Source organism: Cryphonectria parasitica (assembly GCF_011745365.1).
Source record: "Cryphonectria parasitica EP155 unplaced genomic scaffold M406scaffold_1, whole genome shotgun sequence".
NCBI lineage: Eukaryota > Fungi > Ascomycota > Sordariomycetes > Diaporthales > Cryphonectriaceae > Cryphonectria > Cryphonectria parasitica.
In genome coordinates this window covers 1254691-1282107 of record NW_024468909.1, presented here as the reverse complement: position 1 = coordinate 1282107, position 27417 = coordinate 1254691, and the positions used below count along the sequence as shown (strand labels likewise).

Sequence of the window (27417 nt, the reverse complement as noted above, 5' to 3'; positions counted from 1 at the left end):
GGCACCCGTGTCAGCCGCAGAGCTGGCCGCCACGTCTGTAGGCGTTGGGGCGCCTACCACGAGCACGGCCATGGCTAGGAACACAGTACACTTCATCTTGAATGATTGATTGAAAATTATGATTGTGTGAGGTAGACCGATTGATACACACCAGATGTTGTCGTCAAGAGAAAGGAATGTGTGACCCGGGGCCTCGAGATACTCGATCAAGCACGACAGGATCAGTTATTTATACACAAAAGATCATGAGGCTTTCATGTTGTAATGCAATAACGTGCACAATAGTTTGATATGCCACATCATGCCATTTATCCAGCACTTCACCTATCTTAGCAACTCAGAGGCTATACAGCGTCGGAGCAGCTACCCACCCTGCTTGGCAGCATGATTTATTTTACATGCTTTTCCTATCTCAGTCGAGATACCATGCCTACTTCGATCATTATTGTCATGTCTCGTGGCTGAAATCAAACGACTTCTTCTCAGCGCTTGCAAAATGTAACATTGGTCCTTCGTAGGCATATATTGTTTATTCCTGCTGCGAGTCTGACATGGTCAAGGAGATAAGCACGAGAATTCTTCCGACCGTGCATGTGAGTCTTTCCCTTTCGAGTTCGCCTGCCACGCAGAATTCCGTAGCAGGAAGGCATTGCAACGGCCTGCATGCTTAATCTGGGATCTCGTGGCACCTTTCACGGCCACTTCTGGATTATCCGTCCCGACATCGCAATAGTGTCCTATCCCCTTGCAGATACTTCAGCTGGGATCCTGATTGAGGTGTAGATTGCACGGGGCGATGGGTTGACCTGCATGAGCTTTTGTTGACGTTCCGCACACTATGGACGTGAGTTTCCGTGTTCTGGTCTGGCCAGACTGCTGCGATGACAACCTGGACTGCAGTAGGGTCGTATCAACAGCCATGAATGGGAAAGGCCTTCAATAAGCACATGCCATGTGGTCAACTTGGCTAGTCTTCTTCGAGATTTCCAGTTGAACAATTGTATTACATGCATATCTGTTTGTAAATAGAGCGAAAACAGTTCCCTCGCTGCAAGTTGGGATCTCATTAAACACAACAAGCCACTTTTCCAATAGCTGCGAAATATTGGGTTGGTGCTCTTCCGATCCCAATAATCAACTTCGATGGGCGGTATCAACATCCCTTTGTCAGCCAAAACTGGGTTCCCTTGTGAACACCACCTTCCATATCTTGTTTGCGCATGACTTTGAGATGGTCAGTCAATCTGCTGACTGCTAAGCCAAAAAGTCCAAATTAAAAAATCAAGATTGAGAACAAAAAATTGAAGACGCTCAGGCGGGTGTAGTGGCTCAATACTCGAGATGCACATAATTATTGTATGTTTGATGGCCAGGTTGGAATCTCGTAAGCTTCATCGTCTGCTAGGTAATTAATGTACTTAGACTTACGCCGTGAGTCAGTCATGATAAGCTGTCCTTTACGCTACACAATCTGCGATTGATGCGTACTTAGACTCTACAGCAAGTCAACAATTGAGCTTAACTCCGTGTTGTCCGACAACGCCATTTGTCATACGTCATTTGTCAGCTCTGGAATGATTCGCACATTTATGCGGAGTTTGCATGTCTTCACTATATCAGAGCAAGGGGGGGTTCCTATTTCAACATTGTTTTGCCAAATTTCGTGCTCTGTTGAATAGTTAAGGTGACGAATCAAAGTCTTGCTTGCTTCTGTCAACAATTTAACATGGCTAGCGTCGTAGCGAAGACAGTCGTCGCTACCGGTGCCTCCTCCGGCCTGGCAGGTTTCCCCTCATCATCCAGATCATTCTACAAGCACCTCGCTAACAGCATCGCAGGGCTTTGAGTTGGTCAAGCAGCTGCTTGCTCAGAGTAACCCCTACAAGTTCGTTCTCGGAGCGAGAGACACCGAAGGAACCAAGAAAGCCTACGACGCGTTGAAGTTCGACAATGCAAAGCACAGCCTCACCGTGCTACCACTGGAGCTGTCTAGCTTGGAGAACGTCAAGTCGTTTGCTCAAAAGGCATTGGAAAAATTGGGAAAAGATAAACTCGATTATCTCCTGCTGAATGCTGCGATCAACAAGCCTGCTAATGAACCTGGCCCTCATGGTTCCAAGTGGTGTGAGGCATACGTTGTCAATCATCTGGGTAAGTCTGTTCCGATCTCAAGGATTTATCATATGGACTCCTTCTTAATCAAAGATGGCAGCTCAACATTATTTGACGCATTTACTGCGAGAGAAACTCGTCGAATCCAAATCGCGTGTGGTCGTTGTATCCTCTGGGGCCATACGGCGCGTGACAGATCCTTGTGAGTAGCCTCGATGGCTCCTCGTCAGAGACTACAAATACTATTACTAATACATGACATTCAGCCGTGCTTGATGAGCACCTACTTGCCAATTCAGGAGAGGATGGTTCGAATATCTACTCCGAGACCAAGTTTGTGCAGCTGCTCGGAGCACACTGGTGGCGCCGTCAGCTTCAAGGCCAGTGTGACGTCGTGGCCGTGTCCCCTGGGCTTATCCCCGGTACTGGCATTGGGCGTCACACCAACATGACTTTGTCAATGGCGATGCCGGATGCGAAGCCTATTCCTACAGGTAAGTGTTGGGATTGCTGGCTTCCTTGCACGCGGCGATTGGAGTGTCTACAAAGGTCCTTTTTTGGGACACATGTTAACGATTCACAGGCGCTGAAAGCATCTTCCGGGCGTTCACGCGGAGCGACTTCCCGTCAGATCCCGACCAGATTTTCCTCACCTCTTGGGGCGAGTGGTGGTCCAAGGATGTCATTGAGAAGTCACTCGATAAGAAATTGCAGGACAAATGGTCCCCCAGCAGAGAGCAGGTCGAGGACGAAGAGGGCATTTCGTCTTGATTGACGAGGATGAGAGGATAGCTGGCTTTCATGGTAGCGTTCGGGGGGGGGGGGGTGGGCGAATACAGCTGCAGCCAGTTTCGAGAGATCGGCGATCGTCTTTTTTCTCGATGGGTAGAAGTCAAAATGATATGAGCAAACGACATGAGGCATGTGCCGAACATCCAAAGTGAAGTGAATTTTGTGTTTCACCAGTATAGGCATATCATCACAAACTATTTAACAATACCTAATTACTGAAAAAATGGCGGAGTAGGACACAGCACCATATGTATGTATACGAACGAGGATCAAAAGGGGAATACGACGGCAGCTCAAGTAGGTGGAAGAAGAGAGCATTGAAATGGTCACGTGAGAACGCCCTCCCTTCCAACACGTTGATATTGGCCGTGGATAGCCTTATTGCCACAATTAGGCGGAGGTCGGAATAAGGCGCTTACAAGTGGTCCGAACCAAGCGGCCTTGACCTCAAACTATTTCCACTGCTAAGACCTTATTGGTTTCCCAAACAATGACCAAATGCAAGATGCATGCAGTCACTGTAGCAGTAACAGAAAAGAGGGAAAAAAATGAAGAAACCATGGAATCATGCGACAGGCTACTGCAGGGCGCAGCTGCCTCTGTGCCGCCCTGAATGTGCTTGTCGCATGGCCCATGTTGTTTGGCAGGGCGGATCGTGTGCCCAACGCCGCCTGATTTGTGAACATGTGCACGCCGAAAGTCATGAGGCTCTGGGAAGTCAATCACCATTGCCTAGAGAATCATGCATGGCATATAGTACTTTATTCATCTTGCCACCTGCACCAATATTTTGACTCCCAAAGGCTTTCATACTTTTTTTCCCTCTCACTTCTTTCTTCCTGTCGCTCCTCCACGTTCCTTTGAACTCTGGTCAACAATCACCCTTGTCTTGAGATTGCGATTCACAGCACCACTCGCTGTTTGCCACTTACTGGGCACTCGCGTATAAAATGGAGGCTCAATTCGCAGGCCTCCCTCAGCTTTCGAAATGGCGAAACACAAATATCGCGGCAAGACACCCTCAAATTTCGGCTCCACCGCACGGACAGCCATTCAAGCGCAATCTCTCGACTCTACCGCTGCAAAAGACTCCTCAGATTCCGGTTCGCCTGGTAGCGAAACCTCAACCGCACTCACTAGATCTTCAGGTAGCGATATCTCGAGAGCGCCGACGAGCTCTCTAAGTCTATTACGCAGGGTCTTGCGATTACCTTCCCAAGCCGCTACACGCGCAGCAGTGAGGCAGTCAACTTTACCAGGAGCAAATATCACAGCCAACGAGCAGCAAAGTCGTCCACAAGTCGTCACTTCAGTAAACAGCTCTTCCCTTAGACGGGCCAGCGTCTTCACACAACGAAACCACCCGGCTTGGAACGAAACGGGAAGAACCATGGGTTCCGAATTCCCAGATGGTGGGATTTGCACGCTCAGCTGTGTGAAGGTCCATGCAGATTTGATCTACAGATCGCTTCTTGCCAAGGAATATACAACACTGGACAGCTATGCAGACCTCGAACAACTCGAGTTGTACGAAGGGCAGAGCCTTGGACTTTTAGGCAACAGCGTCAAACAACGACTCCTGAGAATGCTTCAGGGAGAGATGGAGCCAGTCACGGAGGTTGGTGTGTTATTTCGTGAGCGATATCCAGATCTAGCTTCTGTCATGAAGATCGACGGTCTCTGTCTCGGAAGCATGGCCAATTGTGTCAGTCTCTGGTCCCTGCATAACAGTCTACAGAGGACACACGACAAGGACTTTGCCATCCTCACAATTCATCCTGATGACTGGGTTGCTGGCCAGGAAGCGGTGGAACCAGATGCGAGCTGGATGAAACATGGGAAACTGGCATGGAACTCGATACCTATCACAAATCTCGAGGACAGAGAGCACGGCCTCAAGGAAGCATTGATAGGCCTTCCACACAAGACTTGTTTCATAAGGGCACCCTCTGTTGTCAACGGGATCCTATCGCCGGTGGTAGACCACTACGTGATAGAGCTGGAGGACTCTACTGCAGCCCCTCTGCTGAAGTTCTTTCCTAATGCGTGTCAGTTTTTAGCCACGCATCTAGCTGCTCCAAGACGCAAGGCCATGGCGCACTGCAAGGCTGGTAAATCGCGTGGGCCTGCATTCACACTCGCCTTCATGATTTATAGATACTATCACACCGTCATCGAGAACAACCCCCAATACCCATCAATCACACCCTCGCAAAAGGCAAAGGTTGTTGATCGCCTAGATGCTGTGATCAACGACTTTATGGGATTTCTCATGGAGATCCGCCCCTGTATCAGTGCAGATAACAAGTTCAGGACGCAGCTGCGTCTTTGGGCCTGGCAGCTCGTGCACAAGACCAGACCTGCAATAAATCCCGAAAGGCCGAGACCTGGCGGGGGAGATATGAGGGATGCGGCTATCATAGAGTTCTATATTCGAGAGCAGAGGCCGTTTCGGAACTTGGTCGAACACTGGCTCAAGAGGCGGTTCTCAGGTGAGACAAGATGGCGGGCTGCGGAGATGGAGAAGGCTCGTATGGAGGGCACAGCCAAGGGGCAAGACCCGAAGGTCAAAATGGAAGAATATATTCATTACTGGAAGAGAGTGATGCAAACAGAGGCGGAGGAGTAATTTCGGGGGCGCATTTGCGGCTTGGGGTCGATACTCGTCCAACGTACCCTTTATAGAGATCTTGGCGACATTTTAGAGAACCATGAATTTTATCTGTATTTGTCTCGTTATGATGTTTCCTTCTCATTAATTTAACCCACTGTTCATACAAGTTTCTCATATTATGTTCAGATCTTTAGTGGCCTCTTACTCAACATGTCATCTTTGAGATCTGAGGTCCACTACATGAGGGTTAGGGGTACCGTCAGCGTACCTTCTGGTGGGGTCGCCACTGCCACAAGCCCGCAAGTCTCCCTCGCTCTCTGCTCATCTCGTTTCTCAACTCAACTAGGACGACAATGACATTCACACCCACAACTCGCGACTGAGAATCCCCCGGTCTACTACTTCCTCTTCTTATTCCTGGATGATAAAAGTCTCGTGAACCCTCGGACAGTAGCCTTCATCCTTACCTACTCTCATGGCTTCCTCTCGCCCGGGCGCGCGAGAAGAAGCGTCCTCTTCAATCGAGGCGCAGTCGGCATACAACGACCTCAAGCGCCTGATACCATCATTGGCTGCTGAACTTGAACTCTTACGAACGTCTCTTCGAGAACACAGTCTCTGGCTTCTTCGATATGGCCACGGCACCAGCGTACCGGGCAATCCGCCTGACGGGCGACGGGGCGTGGCTCCAAGCCCACAACCACAAGGCTCAGGACGCAACATGGTGACGACTGCCAGCCAAGATGAGGCTGGCGCAGCAGCTTCTCACGAGCAAAGTCCAACAACAGGGCCATCATCATCCTCACCCGGAGGCGCTGCTTCGTCACAGCCGCCACCCTCCTCAGCCCCGTCCGAGCCGCCGCCCGCCTTTTCCGAGTCCGAACCCCCGGCCTATTCCGCCTCCGACGTCCCGCCGTACACAGGTGGCTTCAGCACCGTCTCGGCATCGACGCGCGAGGAGGTCCAGGCCCGGCGCGACCAGCTGACCGAGTGGCTGCGCGAGGGTGAGGATGTCCTGCGGGAGTACAGCGCCCGGTACGCGCAGCTGGCCGAGGAGCTCGGGTTGCCGCAGGAGGACCTGCTGGGCACTTGGCATGAGGCTCACCCGGACAATGCCCTCCCTGGGTATCAGCAGGTCGAGAGGAACGAGGAGCTCATGGTTGGTGGGGTCGGAGAGGTCCCGCCGCCTTACCTTGGTGGAAGGCCACAGGGGATTGGATCCAGAGGAAGAAGTCAGGAGCCTGCTGCTGCGGGTTCATCGTCCAAGGCCGCGGAATGATTACTAGCGAGCGAGGAAGCATCTCTCGATATGTGCAGGGCGCGCGTCGAGACTGCATGGAATCTGACGGACCATCTTAAGTCGTTAGCTTCTGAATACGTACTTGGAGCATCCTCATTCCCAACACTGTGCCGTAGGTTGCCAATGTCTGTCGTGCCCTGCATTGCTACGACCGTGAGCAATTAGCAAAGTGGATGCGATCTATTGGGCGACTTCTTTTGGGGATGACAAACTGTTCACAACTTTTGCTACGGGGTTACGAAGATTTGTGAGATGATGCGGCGCAGATGTTGCCTGCATCTGGCTTGGTCCTTCTCAAACCCCTGTCCATCTTGACTGTGATCGCTGTGCGATACTAATGCTCAAGGGTTTTCTTTTGAGGTGTTCGCTTCTTCTTTTTTAATCGCCCCCCCCCCCCCCCCCGCCCCCGGCTCCATACGTCACGCACACCTGGAGCAACCCAACTTCAGGCCTTGACATTCACATAATCAGCAGGATTCTACATGCAAGATTCATGGAATACAAGGGCTGAGGTCAACGTGGAAACTAATAAACCTGGTCTGGGTCCCATGTGTTTGGGAACATGCGGCTCTACCCGCCCCAACTCCCCTTAATCTCCCACCACGCGCTCTCCGACGATGCCCTCATTCCCGCCAATGGCGACCGCACCCTCGGCCCCTGCACGGCTCAGTTTGGCCAAAAAAGGATCGCAGGGTCTGTCCTGGCTCGGTTGGCTTGCCGAGGGATGCCCACATCGTCACTCTCGATGAAACATGACCGCTCTCACTTGATCAATCCCCTTTTCCCTTTCTCTCTCTCTCTCTTAAGATCGAGTGGATTTGTTTCGTTTCTGTTCTTTCTCTGGGTCCTTGTTCTGTTCTGTTTCCTCACTTTGTTCATCCATTCCCACAGCGCAGCAGTGTCTGTCGACGTTCTTTGCCCTCCATTCTTTGCAGGTTTTTGTTCTACGAGCCGGCCGGTCCCTCATTCGTTTCAATTTCATTCATTCAAGATTCATTCATCTATTCAATTCCCAAACAGACAACATGTTTGCTCCGAAGCAGCTCCTGGCCCTAGCAGCGGCTCTCTCCTCCGTCAACGCTGCCTGCGTCCGGAAGAGTCAGAGTTCGAGCGTTGACGTTCCGGCGTCCTCGTCCACTGCCGTCGCTTCTTCTGCTCTCGCAGTCCTCACCAGCTCCTCAGCCGAGCCGACTTCGACAGTTCCCACCTCGTCTGTCGCAGCAGTATCCAGTACTTCCGTGGCACAGGAGGTCGCCACCTCTTCGAGCTCAGTTCAAGAGGTTGCCACCTCGGCTACCTCTGTCAAGGCCGTGGTCACTTCATCAAGCTCAGTGCAGGCATATACGACGACGTCGTCCTCGTCAACAGCAAATCCGACAACCGTTGCCGCCGCCGCATCTGCTACAAGCTCGGCTACTACCAGCACTTCATCTTCGTCCGCCTCCAGTGGAGACACCAAGTACCTGGTTGTCTTGTAAGTGTCTGAAATATCGACTCATCCATCAACCTGCAGATATGCTGATATTCATCACCAGTGGCGATTCTTACTCGTCGACTGGCTTCTACATTGAGGGCGATAAGCCCTCGGCTTCGGACCCGTTCGGCAGTCCCGCCTTGCCAGGTACCACAACCACTGGCGGACTCAACGTGAGTGCCTGAAACTCAACGAGCTGGTACAGTCAATATACTGACCAAACCCTCTAGTGGGTGGGCTACGTGACAAGCGTGTACAACACCTCAACGATTCTGACCTACGACTGGGCTTACTACGGCGCAGACGTGTCCAACGACATCATCAACACTGGAGTCACCACGGACGTCATCGCCCAGGTTGGAGACTTTGAGGACAACCTGGTGCCCGCTCCCTCATATGCCGAATGGACTGCCGACGACCTGCTCGTCGCCGTCTGGATCGGCATTAACGATATTGGCGAGTGCTTCTGGGAGGTGGAGGAGTATGCGACGTGCCCCATCGACGAGGTCATGACGGAGTACTTTACCCTCATGCAGAACCTGTACGATGACGGCGTCAGGAACTTTGTGCTGAACATGGTGCCTCGTAAGTTCACACCATCCACGCATCTACCTATTGCCCCCGCCGCCCCCCCCCCCCCCACCTTTCTCTCCTTTCATACTGCCATGATATAAAGTCGACTGACCGGATGTCATGTCCTTGCCACCCTATAGCCTTCTACAAAGCACCCGCCTTCGACTCAGAGACGGATCTGTCAGGCCTCATCGCCAACCTCGAATCGTACAACTCCCTTCTCGTGAGCAACATGGAGGAGTTCAAGACCAACAACTCGGACATCACCCTCGGCCAGGTCTTCAACACGACGTCGTACTTCTGGGAGGTCCTCGATAACCCTACCTCGTACGGCCTCGACAGCGACATCACCTGCGCGAACTCTGATGGCACCACCTGTGTGTGGTACGATAGCTACCACCCTGGTCAGGCTATCCACAAGCTTGTTGCGGAGGGCTTTGTCCGTGCCCTGACGGGGTCTTTCTTCTAAGCGACGGGCCCTTGTGGATGTATAGAGGTTGTGCGTTAGTGTATGATGGATGGGCGAACTGATAGAGCTTGGTCATTGTTGTCTTCATGCTGTACATATATATCTTCTCGGAGTATATACATTCTGTAGCAAGCTCAAATGCGCTGTGAGAAGGCGTGGCTAAGATTCTAAGAAAGTCATATAACCAAACAGTATCACCTAAAAGAAATACGCCACACGCAGGATTACAGGTATTTCGACGATCTGGTTCATGAGACGCCAACGAAGCGAGGGTATGGGTCTGCTTGGGCCCCGCAAATGTAACTTCTGCTGTTTGGTTCAAGTATGGCATCAGTGCTGGGTGGGACACTCGCATAATGTCGTATTTGATCTCAGCACATTATGCTGGTTGACAACCATATCGGGTTTGGACTGCAGATTTGCTGTGAGATTTGTCCACACATAATGTCTACAGGGGACGTCGGGCTATGAGAAGAACACCGCAAGTAACGCGTTGAGCAATCTTGATCATTGACACCAGTAGGGTGAGTGAAGACTTTTGACTCGCCGTTGCTCGACAGTTACCAAAGAAAGAAAGAGGCTCTAATCTGGAGGCATGTGTGGTTTCTCACCGTCCAGCGCCCTCAAAGATTGCAGACTTGAACCATGAACAAAGCGAGGAGGGTAATTGATGGGGACGGTCAACCAGCCGCGGTGCGCACTTCAGGGGTCCCACGGCGATCTGCAGTGGCTACTTAGTACGTACTGTACATTGTTAGTGTGCAAGGCCGTTGAGACACCTCTTTACAATGACCTCATTCATCGGCATGAAATCAACGGATCATCACGGCCTGCTGGCGTCATGCTTTCAGACCACCAACCGAGCATAAATCTATTGTGGAAGCTGGACAGGTATTTATTTCCAACCTCAGGCTTGATTCACACATTTCATACACTATTTTTATCTTGCGTATTTCTCTCTTGTTGCACTGCAAAACCTCGTACCCCAGTCAACACGCCCCGCACACAACCCAGTCTTCATCATAAGCCCACAGCCACAATGTCTGAGAACTACAACGTCAAGCCCCACGGTTCGGGTGGCATGTCCGGCCAAACACAGACACCTGCCAACAGCAACATTGGCCATGACGCGCCCAAGGCATTTGACGCCGACGGATCCATTGGCAAGCAATTCACCGGTAAGTTCAACCTTCCCCAGGGGCTCAACTGCATCATCTGGTTTGAACTGCGGTTCCCCAGGCGCATCCATGACTAACGTCGTTGCGCAGAGGCCGGTGCTATTGGTGGTACAGCACAGAAGGTGGGCGGACCTTTTGATAAAGAGGGTGCTATTGGGAAACAATTCACGGCCGAGGGGGGCATTGGTGGGATGGTGCAGGATAAGATGGGCGGGCAGACGAAGAAGAGTAATTGATTCTTTTGAATATTGACACGGTAATCTCTACTGTGATTCGTGAATATCATGTGTTTCCACTCTTTTATTCAATAGAAGCTTGTTGTCGAAGAGGTGAGTAACATCTGACATGATTGGTGAATGAACCCTCTTATATACGGTCATCATACTAAAGTTATCCCCGTCTTGTTTTTTTGTCATTGCAGTCCAATGTTGGTATACCACAAATTCGGAAGGTGAAAAACATAGTTCTGGTGTTGAATACAGATGGAATATAATGTCGCTCTTCATGCTGATTGAACAGTCCGTATGGGTGTGACAATCGTGTCCGACGCTCATCGTATGGATGCTCTCTACAAGTAGGCATCAAACAAAGCTTGATACAAAGGCAAAAGTTTGACCTTCGTCAACTTGATAAAACCCTGTTGAAGAGTCAAAGCATGAATCGACAGACCTAGTCCTAGGATGGGTATGAAATCCACGCATTCAGCCGCGTCGCGTAATGATTGCGTCGCAGATAACTTAGGTCGAAATTTGGAATCAGTCTCGTAATTGGTCTATGTCCAGATGTAACACAAAACGACTTACACCGGAATCCAACCTACCACAGTATACTGAAGTATCTTTCAAATTACTCTGAGGACTCAGGGATCGGTGTCATTCGTCAGAAACAAGCCCAAGGATAAATTAGGACGTAAGCAGCTCGAGCAGTAGGGTAAGGTTTCCACTGAGCCCGCGCGGAGCTTGGACCTCCAGGACAGACATGGTCGATTAAGAAAGATCAAAGTCTTTCACCCTGAATTAAGGCTGACATATGGGCCAATGTAAGTTGTATAGACATGGGCGCAGTTATGCAGTTGATATATGCCTACAATGGATGAGGCGGTCACCTAGCACATCGAACATAACTGCTGATAGCACCAATGATATTCGTATACTCTTAGCAATATTTGTCTACCACCTCCACGAGGGACTGTGTCCTGGAACTTCATGTGCCTATTTCTGGTGGTCGAACTGAGCCCCAACACCCAGGAGGTCGTTGCTAACCCGGTCTTCCTTGCTTATGCCACCAGAAGCAACCCTGTAATCTCGGCGAGGAGGAGGGTGAGTTCGTGTCCCGGAAGATCCACTCTGAGCAGTCATGCTTGCGCGGCTGTCGTTGAAAGATGTCTGGCTGGTAGCACTAAAACAATTCCAAGTGTTAATAGATGTGTCAAGCCTGAAGGCAAGTAACGAGAAACTCTTACTCCTGGGATACTGAAGCAGGAGCCGGACTAGACATGTAAGGCATGGTTCGTGGAGGAGGAGATGATGTTATCGAAGTTTTCAGTGAAAGTTTGAGGGTCTATGATAGTCTGTGTGTCGGAGACAGAACGATAATATGGTCGAAGGAGATCACAGGCACAAACGTCACAGATCTTTCGGGTGAATGATGGGTAAGAGTTGGGGGTAGAAGGGTAGCTATGGCCAGACGATTGAGAGGTAACGAGGACTGAAATGATAGATATAGCGGTGTTTCTCTGAGATGCTCGCTGAATGAATTGTCAGTAGATCTTGGCCGGGCTGCAAGGCATATTTATATTCGTAAGGTCAGACTGACAAAGCCCGGAGAATGCGCGCCTGGCTGAATTGTGTTGCAGACATTCCTCACCTACACCACAAGTCGGGGGCTCCAGCCCACCCTGAGCCATGGCATGTACCTGCTGGGCGTATATGGAGCCTCCAAGATTGTTGTTCATTGGATGGTCTCCTTGTGTGATGCTAGAGCAGTCATGCCTCAGGAAAATACGAAACCCCGGGTATGGGTTCATGAATCGAGAACATGCCATTGGATAGTCTCGTTTTGTGAAATTCTGGAGCATATACACCCAGCGATCTGTGGGTCTGGTTGTGAAAGTAAAGAACATGTCATTGGATAGTCTCTATTTGTGCTGAGATTTGTATATTGCACAGAAGGTACAATAGAAGGTGACAAAAGCAACTTCAAATCAACTAGGATCTCAGGCCGTTCCATCGGATCCACTTGGGAGCCGGTCATAGGCTGCTCTCTTTTTGTCGTCCAGGGTTTGGACCATCAAGTCAAGCCACGTCCGTAAAATATTATTACCAGGATGTATAGGGGGGTTGCAGCAGCCTTTGAATGGTTGTTCTCTTTTGGTGACGCGGCCATAAGTGTTGCACTTTGTGGGGTGGTCGGTCAGCGTCTCATTTTGGTTCGCCAAAGTCCTCGTGGTCCGCCTAGGCGTGTCTACAAAATACAAATACGGCTCTCACCCCAGGCTCAGCTGTCTTGCCTTGACTTGCTTTCTATTCACAGCCTTATCCTGCATGCTCATTGATATCCCCCAACCCCGACATTTCTAAACTTATTGTTTCTGCCGACATCATGGATCCTGTCGATCGCCACCTAGACGTCCCATATCAGCAGAGATGGGAATTGCTGAAACCAGACATCACCAGGATCTATATGGAGGAAGGTGCCAGACTCCAGCAGGTCTCACAGCGCATGGAAAACAGTACAGTTTCAAGGCAGAGTGAGTAACATTGACCTGTCGAGAAAGCATACGCACTCTACTCGTACTTCACGCACAATTGCTGATTGAAGACGGCCGTCGACACAACCTTAGGGTTCACCAGTACCGTTACCAACTCAAGAAATGGGGCATCAAGAAACGCATCACAACTACTGAGAAAGAAGCCGTGATCAGCGTCCTGGGGAAGAGACGCGCAGAGCGCGAAACAGACCTGTCCGACATCCAGCTCGACCAAGGCGGCTTCATGAAGACCGTCGACAAAAAACAAATAAAGCGATATATCAATGACTCTATCCGAAAGTCCACATCCATTCCTCTTCGCCCTGGCCTGTAAGTCATTCCCCACATGCATTACGGAGGCCACGCCCTCGCTATTCATCAACTTATGTAACTCTTCAGATTTCTCAATTGGGATCTTCCATACGCTGCATTGGTTCGACGGCTAGGGGGTCACGTTCAAGATCATCCATCACCCTTCAGCCCTGGGCCTCCGACTCCAGACTACATCGCTGTGGGCCTTCATGACCACCCTAGTCCCGATCCACGCGAGGCAATGTCGCCGACCGCTCAGCTGGTGGACAAGAAGGTGCTCATTGACAGAGCACACCTTCTCTTGAGCGGAAGAGACCGCGAATTAATGAAGCAATTGACTAGGGATGAGAGAAGGTGAGGACTCAGGCACCATTTTCAGACAACCCAAAAGATAGCAGTGCTAAAGTATGTATGGACAAACAGGACCGCTGCCACCTGGCTTCATGACGGCTGGATGTTCTCGTTCATGACGACGAAGTACTGGGGCAAAGGACCTCGGCACTGGAACCCGTCGTTAATTCATTTCAAGACATTTGCCGGTGTCATCGAATCTTCATTTGAAGACAACTCGGGTGACTCGATGGGAGCAGTCGTGGTGCAGTCTCCTTCCACGATCCCTCCGGTGGTCGATCCTCCTACACAATTGTGCAGATGGTCAATACACTACAAGGCAACCATCAAGTACGATCCAATCCCTGAACAGGACACCGACATTGAGGCCCATAGTGCCGATCAATTTGACGTGGAAGATGAGTCTACCTGGCCAAAATGGGAACCCTATCAGGATTTGAGCAAAACCTTGGCTGAAGCGAGCCGGGATAATTCGTTCACCACCATAAAGTGTCAGGACTTGCCATTGGCAGCTGATAAACTTGTCAACACTGCCGCTGAGTGTGAAAGCGACACCGAGGTTGAAGCCATCGGCTTCGCTATCATGTCTCGCAACACAGACGTTCTGCTAGATCTTTTAGACGCAGTACGGTACAACGACCGAGCCCTTCGAGATATTTCACCCTTTCATCTTGCGGCCAGATTTCTAGACGGAGCTAAGGCATGTTGCAACGTGATGTCACTTCTTGTGCGGTCGTTGGATGACGATTGTTCAATTGGAGTCAACTACACAGACAAATCCGGCCTGACCGTCTTGGACACATTATTCATCTCCATATTGCGCTCGCACAGTTCTATCACCCCTGATATGTTAGGAGGCAGCTTCGCATCGGACAAATCGCATTTCGACGGAGGCGACGTTGATGTCTGTGGGAGATGGGATGCGGATTCGCCATGCATCCGTCATCTCCACGTAACTGGAGAGGCGACGATACCTACCGGGTGGAAGCACATGTTCTGCCATACTTCTGTCCAGGCAGTCTACCATTGCATTACCACCATCTTCGTGGTTGATTGGCGTCCTGACATCAATACGGTCAGCGGCTTGTTTCGAAGACGCTGTAAAGGATGTGGTTTAGAGCTCGCACTTGGACCCATCCATGCTCTTGTTTTCATTTCCTATCATCTGGCTAACTCTGGCCTCCCGGGGGAAACTCTCTTTGGAATGCTTGCTTGTTTAGTATGTCTCATAACATTTAGGGCAGATCCATCTCTAAGCCTTGAGATTTCCATCCCAGCGATTCTGGGGATTGAGGAGGCTGCTGAGTGCCAGCATCGAGCCTTCAATGCAGCTGAGCTTGCTGCAGCTGTCCCAGAATATATCATCAGCGCATGGACATCCGAAGTGCAGCTTGGGTGGAGTGCCATCGTACAACTTCTAAGACACCAAGTCAAGCATGCTCAAGGATCAACCAGCACTGCGACCAAGACATCAAAAGACCATTCACAGGCTTCATTCAACAAATCATGGGACGCTAGCAAGGGGATTGGTGGCTACTGTCACCATAATATCCACAGTTATGAGCTCCTCTCTCACAGAAAATATGTCAAATGTGGTGACAAGCAAGTTGGGATGATTTGGGCTGCCATTCAAGTGGAGCTGTTGACATACAGGCGGCTCAAAGAGGATGATCCATGGCTGTCCCCTTTCTTCAACATGCAGGATGTACTAAAGGGGCTGCAAGACCATGATGGGCAGGGCCTGCAACTTTTAGTGAATAGTCGTGGAGAGGATATGTTCACCCCATTTTCTCGTTGCGGTTTGTTCTTATGGTCAGATCATCCCGGTTGTGTCCGGGGAGAAGAGGCCTGCAGTTCATATTGTGGCAATCTCGACGATTGGAAACGGACAAGTTTCATTGAATCCAGATCGTGGAAATTTTAGGGACTAGTGGTTTAGTAAATAATGAGGTATGCAGACCATTATTTGCTTCGCAGTGGGGCGCTGGGGGGGACAGGTTGCGACTAATATTGAGGCACTACTGGTATATAAATCATCATGATTTTGACTATCCAGGCTGCATGACATTCGAGATAGTCTCAATCCAAACATGAAGATTATATCAAACTTTCATATTGGTCATTAGTATTACTCGCTCTACACTCTTCGTGGCCCAATTTTTCGAGACTCAGTGAGTACTGGCCCCCACTATCACCAGGCACCCACTGCCTTAAAGTAGACAGCCTCATCTACCCAGCTGTTTTTCTTTTTCTCTCTCCGTTTTCTTTCCTCCTCTTTACTTCTGTAGTGTATCAATTCATTCATTTCTGTGCATTTTCCTTGCTACATAAGCTTCAATGCTACCTACTTCCTAAATGCAAACTCAGAAATCTTGTTACCATTGGGATTTTCAACTTTCTCTCTTTGATTGCTTCTTTTCATCAATGTATGCTTAGTTGTTGAGCAATATTGAAGTGCTTAAGATTTGCTGTCTTCGCCTGCATGTCATTTGTTTCTTCCTGATCAATCTGTGTAACGAGTGTTAGACACTTTGGGGTTTTTGATGCCACGACTTGACTCGAGGCACTAGGAGTCAAAATCTTGGCCATGAAGCTCAACAGAGTTCCTCAGCCGCAATAGTGAATTCTCTGAAGCTATGCCAAGACAACAACTGAAGCCTCTGAAGGGCTTGACCGGATGAACACTGGTCTTAGGTAATGCCTTGTGAAATCAAAAGTATTTAATAGATATGTATATTGAAAGTTGTATTAATTTCTCAGTTCATAGTGACTAGCTTCTGACGAACTTGGAAGGTCTGCTGTGAAGTTGAGCCTGTGGGTCAAGTTTAGGAGATGCAGGGATGCTTACTTGGTCAGTACTTACACAGCTACTTAATTACGTAAGCTACCCACAGCCTCATCCAGCCCAAGGGCTCCTTCCTTGCATACACACACCCCAAACCTTCTGTTTCTTCCAAACGCGTCTCCCACATCTCTCTGGTATTTTATTTCTTCTGAGGCCACCCAGACTTCTCACCACTGCACAATACAAAAGGCTTTTGGGTGACAAGCAGCTTCCCACTTCACTAGAACCATCCTCCACCATTGCGACAACAAAACCCCTCTGTGCATCACTAAGGATGTCGACAGAGTCTGAGACGACAAAGCGCTATTCACAGCGCAAGCGCGTCACCATATCATATACAGAGGACCATGAATCTGAGGAGCTGGGTGGAAACAATGATGCTCTCAGCCAAGAAGATGGCAACAGCGACGATGACTTGAAACAGAGTGCCAGCAAGGACGTCCAGGTAACCATGACCCTGACAAATATGTGGCCTTGAGCAACCAGTCTATGTTCCAGTACTGATGGGCGCTATGACCACAGAACCTCCCAGAGAAAGCTCAGGTCTTCGAACAGCAACCGCCAGCCTTCCGCTTCATGTGCGCCCACCTGTCTATAAATATACTCCCTCTATGAGACACACATCCAGGCTAACCTTCGTCAGGTATCTGCCGGGCGAGATTCGCAACATGATCTACAAGCTCGTCGTCCTAAACAAGAGCAGTCAAGTCAGCCTCGAGTCTGTGTCGTTGGTCAACATCAGTATCCGTCGCAGGCTTGCCGAGCGCACCTGCTTTATTAATTCTCTTAGGAACCTCAGACTTCTCCGGGTCTCCAAGATCGTTTACCAGGAGGCTTCCAGTCTAATGTATGGCCAGAAGTTCTTTTTCAACCGGCTCGTGGCTCTGCAGACCTTCCTTCTCCACCTACGCCCACAGTCTATGGTTTTCATACGCGCGGTGGGGGTGGGCACCACGTCTTCCGAGTGGCAGCTCCTGCCTGGGGTCTCGGCACAGGTGGCCCAGCTGAAATACCTAGAGAGTCTGTCTATTTCTGGCCTCGACTATACCATTAGCGAGAAGAGCTTCGATCGGTATCTCAGGCAGACCAATAGACCTATCAGCGGCTGGCAGACCTCCATCGAGTCCATGGACAAGTATATCGGAACGAAGCTCGCGCGAGACACGTTCCCGTACATATTCCCATTCTACGAGCAGGTTATCCACGAACGAGGTGTTGATGCGCTGGTCCAAATCCTGAGCTTTCCTGCCTGGCAGCACGAGATCTTCAAGGAGGGAGGCCGACGCCTCGGCAAGTTTGAGAGACTTAGGGATGTGCCTGATTCCGACGAGCGGAAGTCGAGAAGGGCCAAGATTTTCGGCGACGAAGTTGTCTTTCTTCTGAGCCAGGACGTCTGATGATGCTTGGGATCTGTATGGGGGCACGTCGATTCGGTCCAACGCCGACGGCAATGGGGGAAGATGAACGGGCTGGCACAGGTCATCTGCACCCTGAGGGTGGATGTCGTCGTCTCTAAAGCATGGATGCATGTTTGCTAAACCATTTCGGAGATGTAAGAGGTTCTTGAGGGGACATGTTGCCAAGTATAATGAGCAAAGACGGAGTCAAGATGACAATTGTATTTGAGAGTCTCAGCAAACACCAACTCATGGGCAACCTGATGGGTCATGGTTGGCAGCTAGCTATGGTCCTCTTGACACCTCTTGAGAGCTACTGCAGATAATGGGCACTCTGCTACTCAAATACATAAGTTATACATCATGATGAGGGGCTATTGAAATTTCAGTCAGTTGTCCCTATAATTGATCAGCTGGGCAACTTTGGTGATTGACCATGAATAAGTACTCCGATGCCCCGAGTCCCCTATGGAAACAGTCGCAAAATGACCAATCCCCTTTTGAGCCACATTCCAATAGCATGCCATGACCATCAACAGATGTTATGGTGTTTTGAGGGTGCTTAGTAACGTGTTTGGTTCGCGAGGACCCGTGACTCAGTTGGCCCGTGCCTACCTGGCAATCACCTTCCTGGATAGCTTCAGCCACTGCAGCCTGGCTTGACCTCCTCCCATCCCTGTCCCCTGCCCTATCGCGTCCTCCTCAATCGAGCCTGTGGAGAGGCTGGCATTTCGACAGCTATAAAGACATTCTTGCATTCCCGGCTGTCACACAAGAGGCTTCTCCCATCATCTAAGCACCCATGTACTAAATAAACACTCCACAAAGTCCTAGGTTGGCCTGGTTCTCGACATGAGCCCACTTTGTGTGACTGCATCAAAGTCTGATCTAAAGTGAAAGACTCTGATAAGAATAAGATAATCTTATGCCTTCAACGAGGAAAGGAAAAGAAAAGCGAAGGATGTGTGACTGGAGGTGACGAGAAAGTAGACCGTTACATCGGCTCCATGAGGAGACCAGTCAGATGAGGGATACTGGACACTACCCGATCGGTCGATCATTTGGAGCCTAACTTCAATGCAGTAGATTCATATTTCTCTTTTATCTGAACTCTCATAAGAATACTGATCCTCAACGCTCTCAGGGCCTTCTACACAAGCAAAACCGTTCTATCTACGCGTGGCTAGCAGACAGATGCCCTCGCGATCGTTCTTTCTAATCGACAAGCCCCCAGCCAGTGTTCTCGCATGGGCAGACTTCACACAAGGGGAAGAAAGTGGCCGCTCACAGCTTGGCAGTCTCCTTCCAGCCAGCGTCGGCGGCGATCATCTCGGCCGCCTTCTCAGCCACACCCAGCACGGTCAGCATGGGGTTGATGGTAGGGATGGTAGGGAAGACGCCGGCGTCCGCAATGCGCAGCTTCTTGAGGCCGCGGACCTTGAGCTGGGGGTCGACGACGGCCAGGTCGTCGGTCTCGACATCGCCCATGCGGGTGGTGCCGGCCGGGTGGTAGACGGTGTGGGCGGCCCTGCGGGCGTACAGGCTGATCTCCTCGTCGGTCTGGACCTTGGGGCCTGGGGCGACCTCGCGCTTGATCCAGTCCTTGAAGGGGGCGGTCTCGGCGATCTTGCGCGAGGCCTTGATGCCGTAGACGAGGGTGGCGGCGTCGTAGCCCTCGGGGTCGGTGAAGTAGCGGAAGTCGAGGGCGGGCTTGACGTTGGGGTCGGCCGAGGTGAGGTACAGGCGGCCGCGGGAGCGGGGGCGCGGGATGTTGGGGGTCATGCAGAAGGCGTACTCGTCCGAGATCCTGTCGTAGCCCAGGCGGGCGGTGTTGTAGTCGAAGGCGACGGTGTAGCTGTGCAGCATGACGTCGGCGATGTCGCCGTCGGGCAGGGCGAGCGGGTTGGCCGGGTGCTTGTAGGCGGCGGCGTTGGGGGGCTCGCGGCGGAGGAAGAGGCCTGCGTCCGAGTCCATGGTGGTCTGGCCGCGCGGGAGGGGCGTCTTGAGCTCGAACATGATGATGCTCTCGGGGTGGTCCTGCAGGTTCTCGCCCACGCCTGGGATGTCCTTGATGACGGGGATGTGCAGGCTCTGGAGCTGCTCCTTGGGGCCCAGGCCCGACAGGAGCATGAGGCGGGGGGTGTCGACGGCGCCCGCGGTCAGGATGGTCTCTGCGCGGGCGTTGATGGTGCGGGTCGAGCCGTCGCGCAGGGTGACGTTGACGCCGCGGACCGTGTCGTTGTGGACGTTGACGCGCGAGACCCAGGCGTTGGTGAGGATGGTCAGGTTGGGCCGGGGCTCCTCGCCGCGCAGGATCGGGTGCACGTAGGCCACCGAGGCCGACGAGCGGTTGTGGTCGTCTGGGTTGTAGGCGACGTTGAAGAAGCCGACGCCCTGTTTCAGAGAGCCCGTCTTGGTGATCTCCTCGTTGTAGTTAGGGATCACGGGGATGTTCATGGCGTCGCTGCAGGCCAGCACCCAGTCCTTGACCAGCTGGTTGCGGTGGCGGGCGTGCACCGGCTGCACTGTGTTGCGCAGGTTGTCCATGAGGCGCATAAAGTCCTTGAAGTTCCAGCCCTTGGCGCCCAGCGACTCCCAGATCTTCAGATCGTACTCGAAGGGCCGGAACGAGATGAGCGTGTTGTGCGATGAGCAGCCTCCCAGCACCTTGGCACGAGAGTGTCGGATGTGTGAGTTACCTAGAGGGAAGAAGGAAAAAAAGAAAGAAAATTCCCAATAATAAGCCTCATGATTCTCACATTATTCTTGGGACGTTGGGACTGGTTTTGGGTTTTGGAATTTGGTTGAGCTTCGGTGTGTTCGTATCACACGTCGTCTAATACTTTTTTCAACCAGGTTCATCAATTGGACACACGCCTGGCTCAGTTTTCACTTACCCATTGGTTGCTCGGTTGTGGGATAGTCATAGTCGAGCTCACCACCGAGGAGGGCCAGCCACTGCCGCAGGTCGAGCACTCTGTTGTCCATGAAATCACTGGGCCCGGCCTCGATCATGAGAATCCTCTTGTGAGGGAGGTACTCGGCCAGGCGGGCGCCGATAACGCAGCCTGCCGTGCCACCGCCGACGACGACATAGTCAAAGCGGTCAGCATCCGCTGGGGAGATGTACGTGGTTGTCATAATGCCTGGTGGTGATGCTGATGAGAGGAGGATAACAATAAGAAAGGGCTGCAAGAGAAGGAGGTACAGCAGGAGGAGGAGAAGCTGACAGGTGAAGTCATGTGGTCAAGTAAGATAAGTGATGAGATTTGATAGTCGACAAGAACGTCTTTAAAAAAAGATTAATTACCCACGGGCCACTAGGAGCGGCGATGATTAAGCTTTATCTATGTATCACACACTCTCTCACACTCAACTCACCCATGAGTCGGCACAGAGTTTCGAATGGGGGAAAAAAAAAAGCCTTATCTGGGATGAGCTGTCCTTGCTTGGTCTTCGCGTGCAGGCGGGTGGCTTGTGGATCAAGCAAGCCCCTGAAAAAGTAATTCGTGCCGGGACCTCAAGACGGAGAGAAATGGAAGGGTGAACGTGCGGTGCGGTGCGGTGCGGTGCGGCCTTTTGCGGTGTCGATAACTTTTTTTGGGGCCAAGAAAGACGGACGTCCAGGGATGTTTTTTCTTTCTATGACAAAGGAGGGTACGTTTCCCCTGTAGATGGTCTGAGCCGCGCATGAAAAAATAGTCGTGGTCGTGGGGGGGAGGGGATTTCTTTTCTCATTGGAACATGGAGAGTCAGTGGGTCCCGTTTCTGTTTGGTGAAGGATGCTGTGTGGTTCCCTCGCTACTATAGTACTGTATAATAAGTACTTCGCTGCAGACCCTCTCCATGCAGGGTTCTCTCCTGTCACACCCTCGTTGCTCTTGTCGATGCAGGGAAGAGGGGAGGAAGGCGAGCAGGAAAAGGAGGCTAAAAAGTCGTCTGTCATAGACACTTGCTCGCGTCAGCAAACTTCCACTATGGCATGGTACGATACTTGGCAAAGGACCGTTTTAGGCGCGCCTCGGCATCGAATGAAGGGGCGGACTGGGAAACATGGCAGACACAGCATAGACTTTAGGCCATCCTGATCTTGGATGATAGGCCTCTAAACCTAGAGTTCCTCTGCTAACCTGCTATAGGTCATAGTGCAGAGATGCCCGCAACCAGCAGCCAGCCGTGCCAGATAAACTAAAACCCAAACAGCTTATCTTCTGGCGCAACATTTCCTACTATGATGGTATGGTACGATAGTCTGTACGTTGATGAAAATTCTATCAAGGCGTTCGTTCCCTCTCACTGCCGGATGGGTATTTGCAGGGCTGCAGATTCAGCATCTTCCTGCACTGCAACTCTCTCCCCAGGTGGACTCCACTGGAGAGATCCCCACTAGATCCTCCATTCTTTTTGAGGGGCTTGACGTCATTGCTAGGATAGCAAGGGGCCCCACCGTTTTTTTTTTCTCTTTCTTTTTTCCTTCCTTCCTCTTTTTCCTCTTTGGCCTGTGTCAGCCTTGGTGCATGGCGTGTTTGGCTCGACAAGCTGGGCTCCATCGTGGCGGTGGCTGACTCGCGGTGGTGTTTGTCAAGGATTGAAAGTGAATGAAAGTACATAGCAGAAGGCTGGCAAACTTTCAGTCGCGTGCCACTCAAGATGAAGATCCAAACCAGGCCAGAGGGTTTCCTGAGTTTAAAAAAAAAAAAATATATTAATCGGAGGTCGCCGTTGTGCAGGAAGAACGCGGGACACTCAAACAATTCCAGGCAGTGCAACAGTGGATGACAAGGTCTTGTACTGTTAAAGACACACAGTATCACAGTATATTTTCAGTGAAAGAAAGAGCTACTGCACAGTGGGGTTTAATCAGCGAGTCGTGGGTGAGTCGTGAGGGGCTCTTTTCAATTGCCCGTATGAAACGTACTGTGTGCTGCACACGCAACAATCTACAACACTTCTCTGTCTTATCCCCAAACCGACTCAATCTTGACTGCCGCCATCCAGATAACTGAAAATTGAGAGAAAGGGAGACGAGGACGAAGAGATACACCAATCCTTGCAATTGATTTCCCCACACACACCCACACGACTGGCGCTAGTCGGCAGACTGATACTCGCCTCGCTCAACTAACGAACCAACCAATCGTTCATTCATTCACTCATTCTCACTCACCACCACGCCTCTCACTCATTACTATCCTCATCGCGCCATCATCGTCGGCATCTCTCATTCTGTCGTCCACTGGCCAGCGGCGAATCATCACCACCACCACCATGGGCTCCCTCTCAGCACCGACCTTCAACGGCAACCCTCAGGAACAAGACCGTCACACCTTTTACGGTGGTAGAATTCAACCAACATCATCATCAGCTTCCTTCCAGACCGTCAATCCCTCCACAGCGAAACCCATCGCCACCATTCACACTTCCACCCCCGACTCCGTCAATGCAGCCATCGCCAGCGCAGCAGCAGCCTTCCCCTCGTGGGCCGCCACACCCCCGATCGAGCGTTCCCGCGTCCTGCACCGCGCCGTAGCCCTCCTCCGCGCCCGCAACGACGAGCTCGCCCGCATCGAGACCCTCGACACAGGCAAGCCCTTATCCGAGACTGCTGCCGTCGATATCGTCACCGGTGCCGACGTGCTCGAGTACTACGCCTCCCTGGTCGCGTCGGGCGGTCTCAATGGCGAGTCCTTCCGCCTGAGGCCCGACGCAGCTGTATATACCGCCAAGGAACCCCTGGGTGTGTGTGCTGCCATCGGGGCATGGAACTACCCCATCCAGATCGCCCTGTGGAAGTCAGCACCTTGCCTAGCCGCGGGAAATGCGCTGGTCTACAAGCCTAGCGAGTACACTCCGCTGCACGCACAGTATCTCGCTGAGATCTACCGCGAGGCAGGCCTGCCCGACGGTGTGTTCAATGTGGTCTACGGCGCAGGTGATGTCGGCGCCCTGCTGTCTTCTCACCCGCAGATCGCCAAGGTCAGCTTCACTGGCCAGGTCTCCACGGGCAAGAAGGTTGCTGGTGCCGCGGCGGGAGGCATGAAGTACGTCACTATGGAGCTGGGCGGGAAGAGCCCGCTGGTGGTGCTGCCGGACTGCGAGCTTGAGAGCGCCGTGAACGGGGCTATGATGGCAAACTTCTACAGCACGGGCCAGGTGTGCACCAACGGCACAAGGGTGTTTGTGCCGCGGGCGATCAAGGCGGAGTTTGAAAAGGTTCTACTGCAGAAAATGCAGTTTGTCCGTGCGGGTGATTTGTTCGATATGAACACCAACCTAGGCCCGCTGAGCAGCAAGGCACACCATGCCAAAGTGGTCAGCTACATACAGCATGGTGTCGAGAAGGACAAGGCGAGGGTGCTGTACGGCGGGGACACGTCGGCTGGGGCCGTCAAAGTGCCGTCGGCTCTGAAAGAAGGGTTCTGGATTCAGCCGACCGTGTTTACAGATTGCACGGATGACATGAAGATCGTGCAGGAGGAGATCTTTGGACCGGTCATGTGTATTCTCGCATATGACACAATAGAGGAGGCAGTCAAGAGGGCCAACGCGACGGACCTGGGCCTGGCTGCGGGCGTTTTTGGCAAGGACATCAACCAGTGCCACAAGGTCATTGCACAACTCGACGCGGGCATCACCTGGGTGAACACCTGGGGCGAGTCGCCTGCCGAGATGGCTGTGGGCGGCTGGAAGTCTAGTGGCCTGGGCGTGGAGAACGGTCACAAGGGCCTCGAGGCATGGATAAGGAATAAGAGCACACTGGTCGAGATGGGCGGTGTCATGCCTACTGTTTATGCCAAGCTATAGCATGAGCCGTCTCGGTATTCAGTTTATATAATCCGATCTCAAGGTGAGAGCACTGTATTGATGGGAGAATGTCCGCCACCAAAATAAGCTCAATCGCCCGCTATTTTAATGACACTTTACGATACCTGACATTTCAAGGAAAATGTGGCCGTGTCAATATGACTCGATTTTTCAGCAATTTTGTAATGTGTTTTAGAATTGTCTCTTTACCCTACACTTTTTCTAGTCAGCAACATGCGCATTGACGCGGGTGTATGTCGTGTGCTGTGACCCAGCCATCGTCAGCTGCTCATGATATTGGGTGTGGGCCGCCTGACAAGGCTGTCGAGGCAGTTGCGTACAGTCACGGGCTTCGGGATCTCGGAAAGCTAATGGGCAAGTGGTCGTTTGCTATTGGGCTATCAGAGCAGATTCCATCCCAGACGGAAAGATAAAGAAAAGGTGGACCGTGTCAGGAGATGCCGAATGAGGTTCACGCAAGACCTCACTATCAAAAGACATTCTTCGAACCGCACTGTTCCACCCTTCGCCGATATTCCTGCGGTTTATGGACCCATGAACGAAACGGCGATATATCGGGAAACTGTTTCTCTACTTGTGGCATTGAATACGCCGGCTAACGTGCTGCCGACTGCGTGTGTGTCTGCAGATACTATCAGCTAGAGGCTAATTACTGCATCCTGATAAGCGTGTCCATAGAAAGAGGGCCGACTACGGAGCTCGTGTTCTGTGCATGCGACGGTGTTTACCAGATCTTCTGAGGTGACTGGTCAAATAGAGGTATCACGCTGCGAACTGTGGCTGAAAACTACATGGCGCTTGTCTCTTTATCTACTTTGGAGAACTGTGAAGCGCTGCAGGACGGGAGATGGTTTGGGTCCTTGGCATAATATCTGGCCCTAGGAATTATTCAGATAATGCTCCTAGGTTTGGACACTGAGCAGCCATTGAGCAGCTCTGACATACTCCATATTTGCATTCGGAAATAGAGAAGCGGCTTAAGAAATTTGACCTGCATCTGTACCATGCTGCTTTAGTTTTAGGTATGCATAGAACATGGATTTCAAGCTACTAATGCGATCGAAACGCAATATCGCATTTTCAATGTCCCAAATATTTTGAGATACTTGGACTTCAACGTGATAATCTTGATCTGGTCATCTCTAGGAAGATAGTTCGATGGTATGGCCTCATAAAAATCACTAGCTGGACACCTGGGACATCCTGGATTCTAATAGGGCCGCAGCACAACTCGCTTGTTGGTCGCAAGTATAGACCTTTTGTCACATGTCACATGCAAGAACGGAATGATATAACAAGCCGAAAGTAACGGATTCAGGGCACATGTGTGATTCAAGCCGGTATAGATATCAGTCGTCTTTTTATCCAAACACGTCGGTTAACTTGGCCTCTCGCGCTCGCACTCTCTTATCCCGAATCACACCCAGCAAACTTTTCTTTGTTCCCGTGGCCAATTGCGAGTACAACTGTGCCTTCTTCACTCAATATCTAGAAACTTTTCCGTACTCTCAAGGTCTAGAATCTTTCTCGTGCCCTCAAGATTTAGAAACTTTTTCGTAGGATTCCCCAATGGACACAAGCAGTTTTCATGTTCCTGGTAGTGACATGATCTGATGGCACCCGTGACCCTGTCCACTAGTCACCCCCCACTCGAAAATGCACTGGTTCCAGAGTTTTCCCGGAGCGCCTTTCTCCGCTGGAAAGGGATGCAAGCGAGGATAATGAAGTAAGCCAAGTGACTCTGTGGTATTTATAGCTCCATAGTGTGCGATGCGCTTCGGCTAAGCGACGTTGCTGCGATTGATGCAAAATTACAGTCCTGGCTTTTTCCGTCCAATTCACTTGTAAAGCGAATTGCCCCTTCCCTTCTCTCCTGCTTCTTGCTCCAGCGAAACCCGCATTCCTCTTTTTGGCAAAACGGTTCTTTCCCTACCGGAGAGCCAATTACTTTGCTTGCAGGATGCCGGCGCATGCCGCGCTACACCACGCCTCTTTCTTATAAGGATATAGGATCTTCCACGAATCTTTCTGTTGGTTGCCTCCTCTTGTACCAAACTTGGAGGGCTGGACAGACCATATACACACCCTTGTCTGGCTGAGCTGCGGCGGTCGTGATCATGATGTGTATCTCCAGCTTGTGAACATCGAATGCACTTCAGCCTTGGCATCGAGGGGAATATTGGCAAGTTGGAGCGGAAGATCCTCCTGACCTGCCGGAAATGGACTCTTGGCAGGAGATGTGAAAACGAGGGCAAGCCTTGTCGAGAGACTGAGAGGTGTTGAGAATGTGATATAAACAGCCTTGAGGTCAGCCTAGCGGATTGTTGTCAGGAGGAGGGAAGAGAGCAGCCCGGGCTTTCGAGACGACAAGACCATCTACTTTAGCTGTACAACATACAAAAACCTTTTCAAGATTATAAGATCTT

At 51.3% G+C, this 27417-nt stretch overlaps 9 protein-coding genes across 9 annotated transcripts; 8 read left to right on the top strand and 1 right to left on the bottom strand.

Moving 5' to 3' along the window:
• Positions 1–1626: 1626 nt before the first annotated feature.
• On the top strand, positions 1627–2453 carry M406DRAFT_354138 (NAD(P)-binding protein; the record flags this gene model as incomplete). The annotated part of the gene is made up of 4 exons (XM_040922838.1): positions 1627–1780; positions 1839–2151; positions 2213–2314; positions 2379–2453. Coding segments are annotated over exons 1-4 (543 nt in total), but the record flags the coding sequence as incomplete, so codon positions are not given.
• Positions 2454–4294: 1841 nt separating this feature from the next.
• On the top strand, positions 4295–5533 carry M406DRAFT_325261 (uncharacterized protein; the record flags this gene model as incomplete). Its single annotated transcript, XM_040919965.1, has 3 exons — positions 4295–4526; positions 4560–4609; positions 4643–5533. 3 exons carry the CDS (start codon positions 4295–4297, stop codon positions 5531–5533), a joined length of 1173 nt encoding a protein of 390 aa, XP_040780739.1.
• Positions 5534–5872: 339 nt separating this feature from the next.
• M406DRAFT_348874 (uncharacterized protein) lies at positions 5873–6797 on the top strand (the record flags this gene model as incomplete). The annotated part of the gene is made up of 1 exon (XM_040922429.1): positions 5873–6797. Exon 1 carries the CDS (start codon positions 5994–5996, stop codon positions 6795–6797), a length of 804 nt encoding a protein of 267 aa, XP_040780738.1. The 5' UTR covers positions 5873–5993.
• A 1536-nt stretch (positions 6798–8333) lies between these two features.
• M406DRAFT_36471 (family 16 carbohydrate esterase) lies at positions 8334–9334 on the top strand (the record flags this gene model as incomplete). The annotated part of the gene is made up of 3 exons (XM_040923999.1): positions 8334–8465; positions 8523–8877; positions 9006–9334. The coding sequence occupies 3 exons, from the start codon at positions 8334–8336 to the stop codon at positions 9332–9334; spliced, it is 816 nt and encodes a 271-aa protein (XP_040780737.1).
• A 1063-nt stretch (positions 9335–10397) lies between these two features.
• Positions 10398–10816, top strand: M406DRAFT_270747 (uncharacterized protein). The gene is made up of 2 exons (XM_040918090.1): positions 10398–10512; positions 10603–10816. The coding sequence occupies exons 1-2, from the start codon at positions 10416–10418 to the stop codon at positions 10746–10748; spliced, it is 243 nt and encodes an 80-aa protein (XP_040780736.1). The 5' UTR covers positions 10398–10415; the 3' UTR covers positions 10749–10816.
• A 2842-nt stretch (positions 10817–13658) lies between these two features.
• Positions 13659–15848, top strand: M406DRAFT_248280 (uncharacterized protein; the record flags this gene model as incomplete). The annotated part of the gene is made up of 2 exons (XM_040916521.1): positions 13659–13927; positions 13997–15848. Coding segments are annotated over 2 exons (2121 nt in total), but the record flags the coding sequence as incomplete, so codon positions are not given.
• Positions 15849–17043: 1195 nt separating this feature from the next.
• On the top strand, positions 17044–18166 carry M406DRAFT_325257 (uncharacterized protein; the record flags this gene model as incomplete). Its single annotated transcript, XM_040919964.1, has 3 exons — positions 17044–17214; positions 17292–17347; positions 17398–18166. The coding sequence occupies 3 exons, from the start codon at positions 17044–17046 to the stop codon at positions 18164–18166; spliced, it is 996 nt and encodes a 331-aa protein (XP_040780734.1).
• A 1284-nt stretch (positions 18167–19450) lies between these two features.
• On the bottom strand, positions 19451–21307 carry M406DRAFT_335584 (alcohol oxidase; the record flags this gene model as incomplete). Its single annotated transcript, XM_040921061.1, has 2 exons — positions 19451–20865; positions 21064–21307. The coding sequence occupies 2 exons, from the start codon at positions 21305–21307 to the stop codon at positions 19451–19453; spliced, it is 1659 nt and encodes a 552-aa protein (XP_040780733.1).
• Positions 21308–23434: 2127 nt separating this feature from the next.
• On the top strand, positions 23435–24970 carry M406DRAFT_246916 (aldehyde dehydrogenase; the record flags this gene model as incomplete). The annotated part of the gene is made up of 1 exon (XM_040916433.1): positions 23435–24970. One exon carries the CDS (start codon positions 23435–23437, stop codon positions 24968–24970), a length of 1536 nt encoding a protein of 511 aa, XP_040780732.1.
• Positions 24971–27417: the final 2447 nt, after the last annotated feature.

Bases quoted from the DNA above. Each gene is read 5' to 3' on its own strand.
- M406DRAFT_270747 (XM_040918090.1), top strand. From the start codon at position 10,416: ATGTCCGGCCAAACACAGACACCTGCCAACAGCAACATTGGCCATGAC. The intron at 10,513-10,602 runs GTAAGTTCAACC...GTCGTTGCGCAG, and splicing joins CATTGGCAAGCAATTCACCG to AGGCCGGTGCTATTGGTGGT.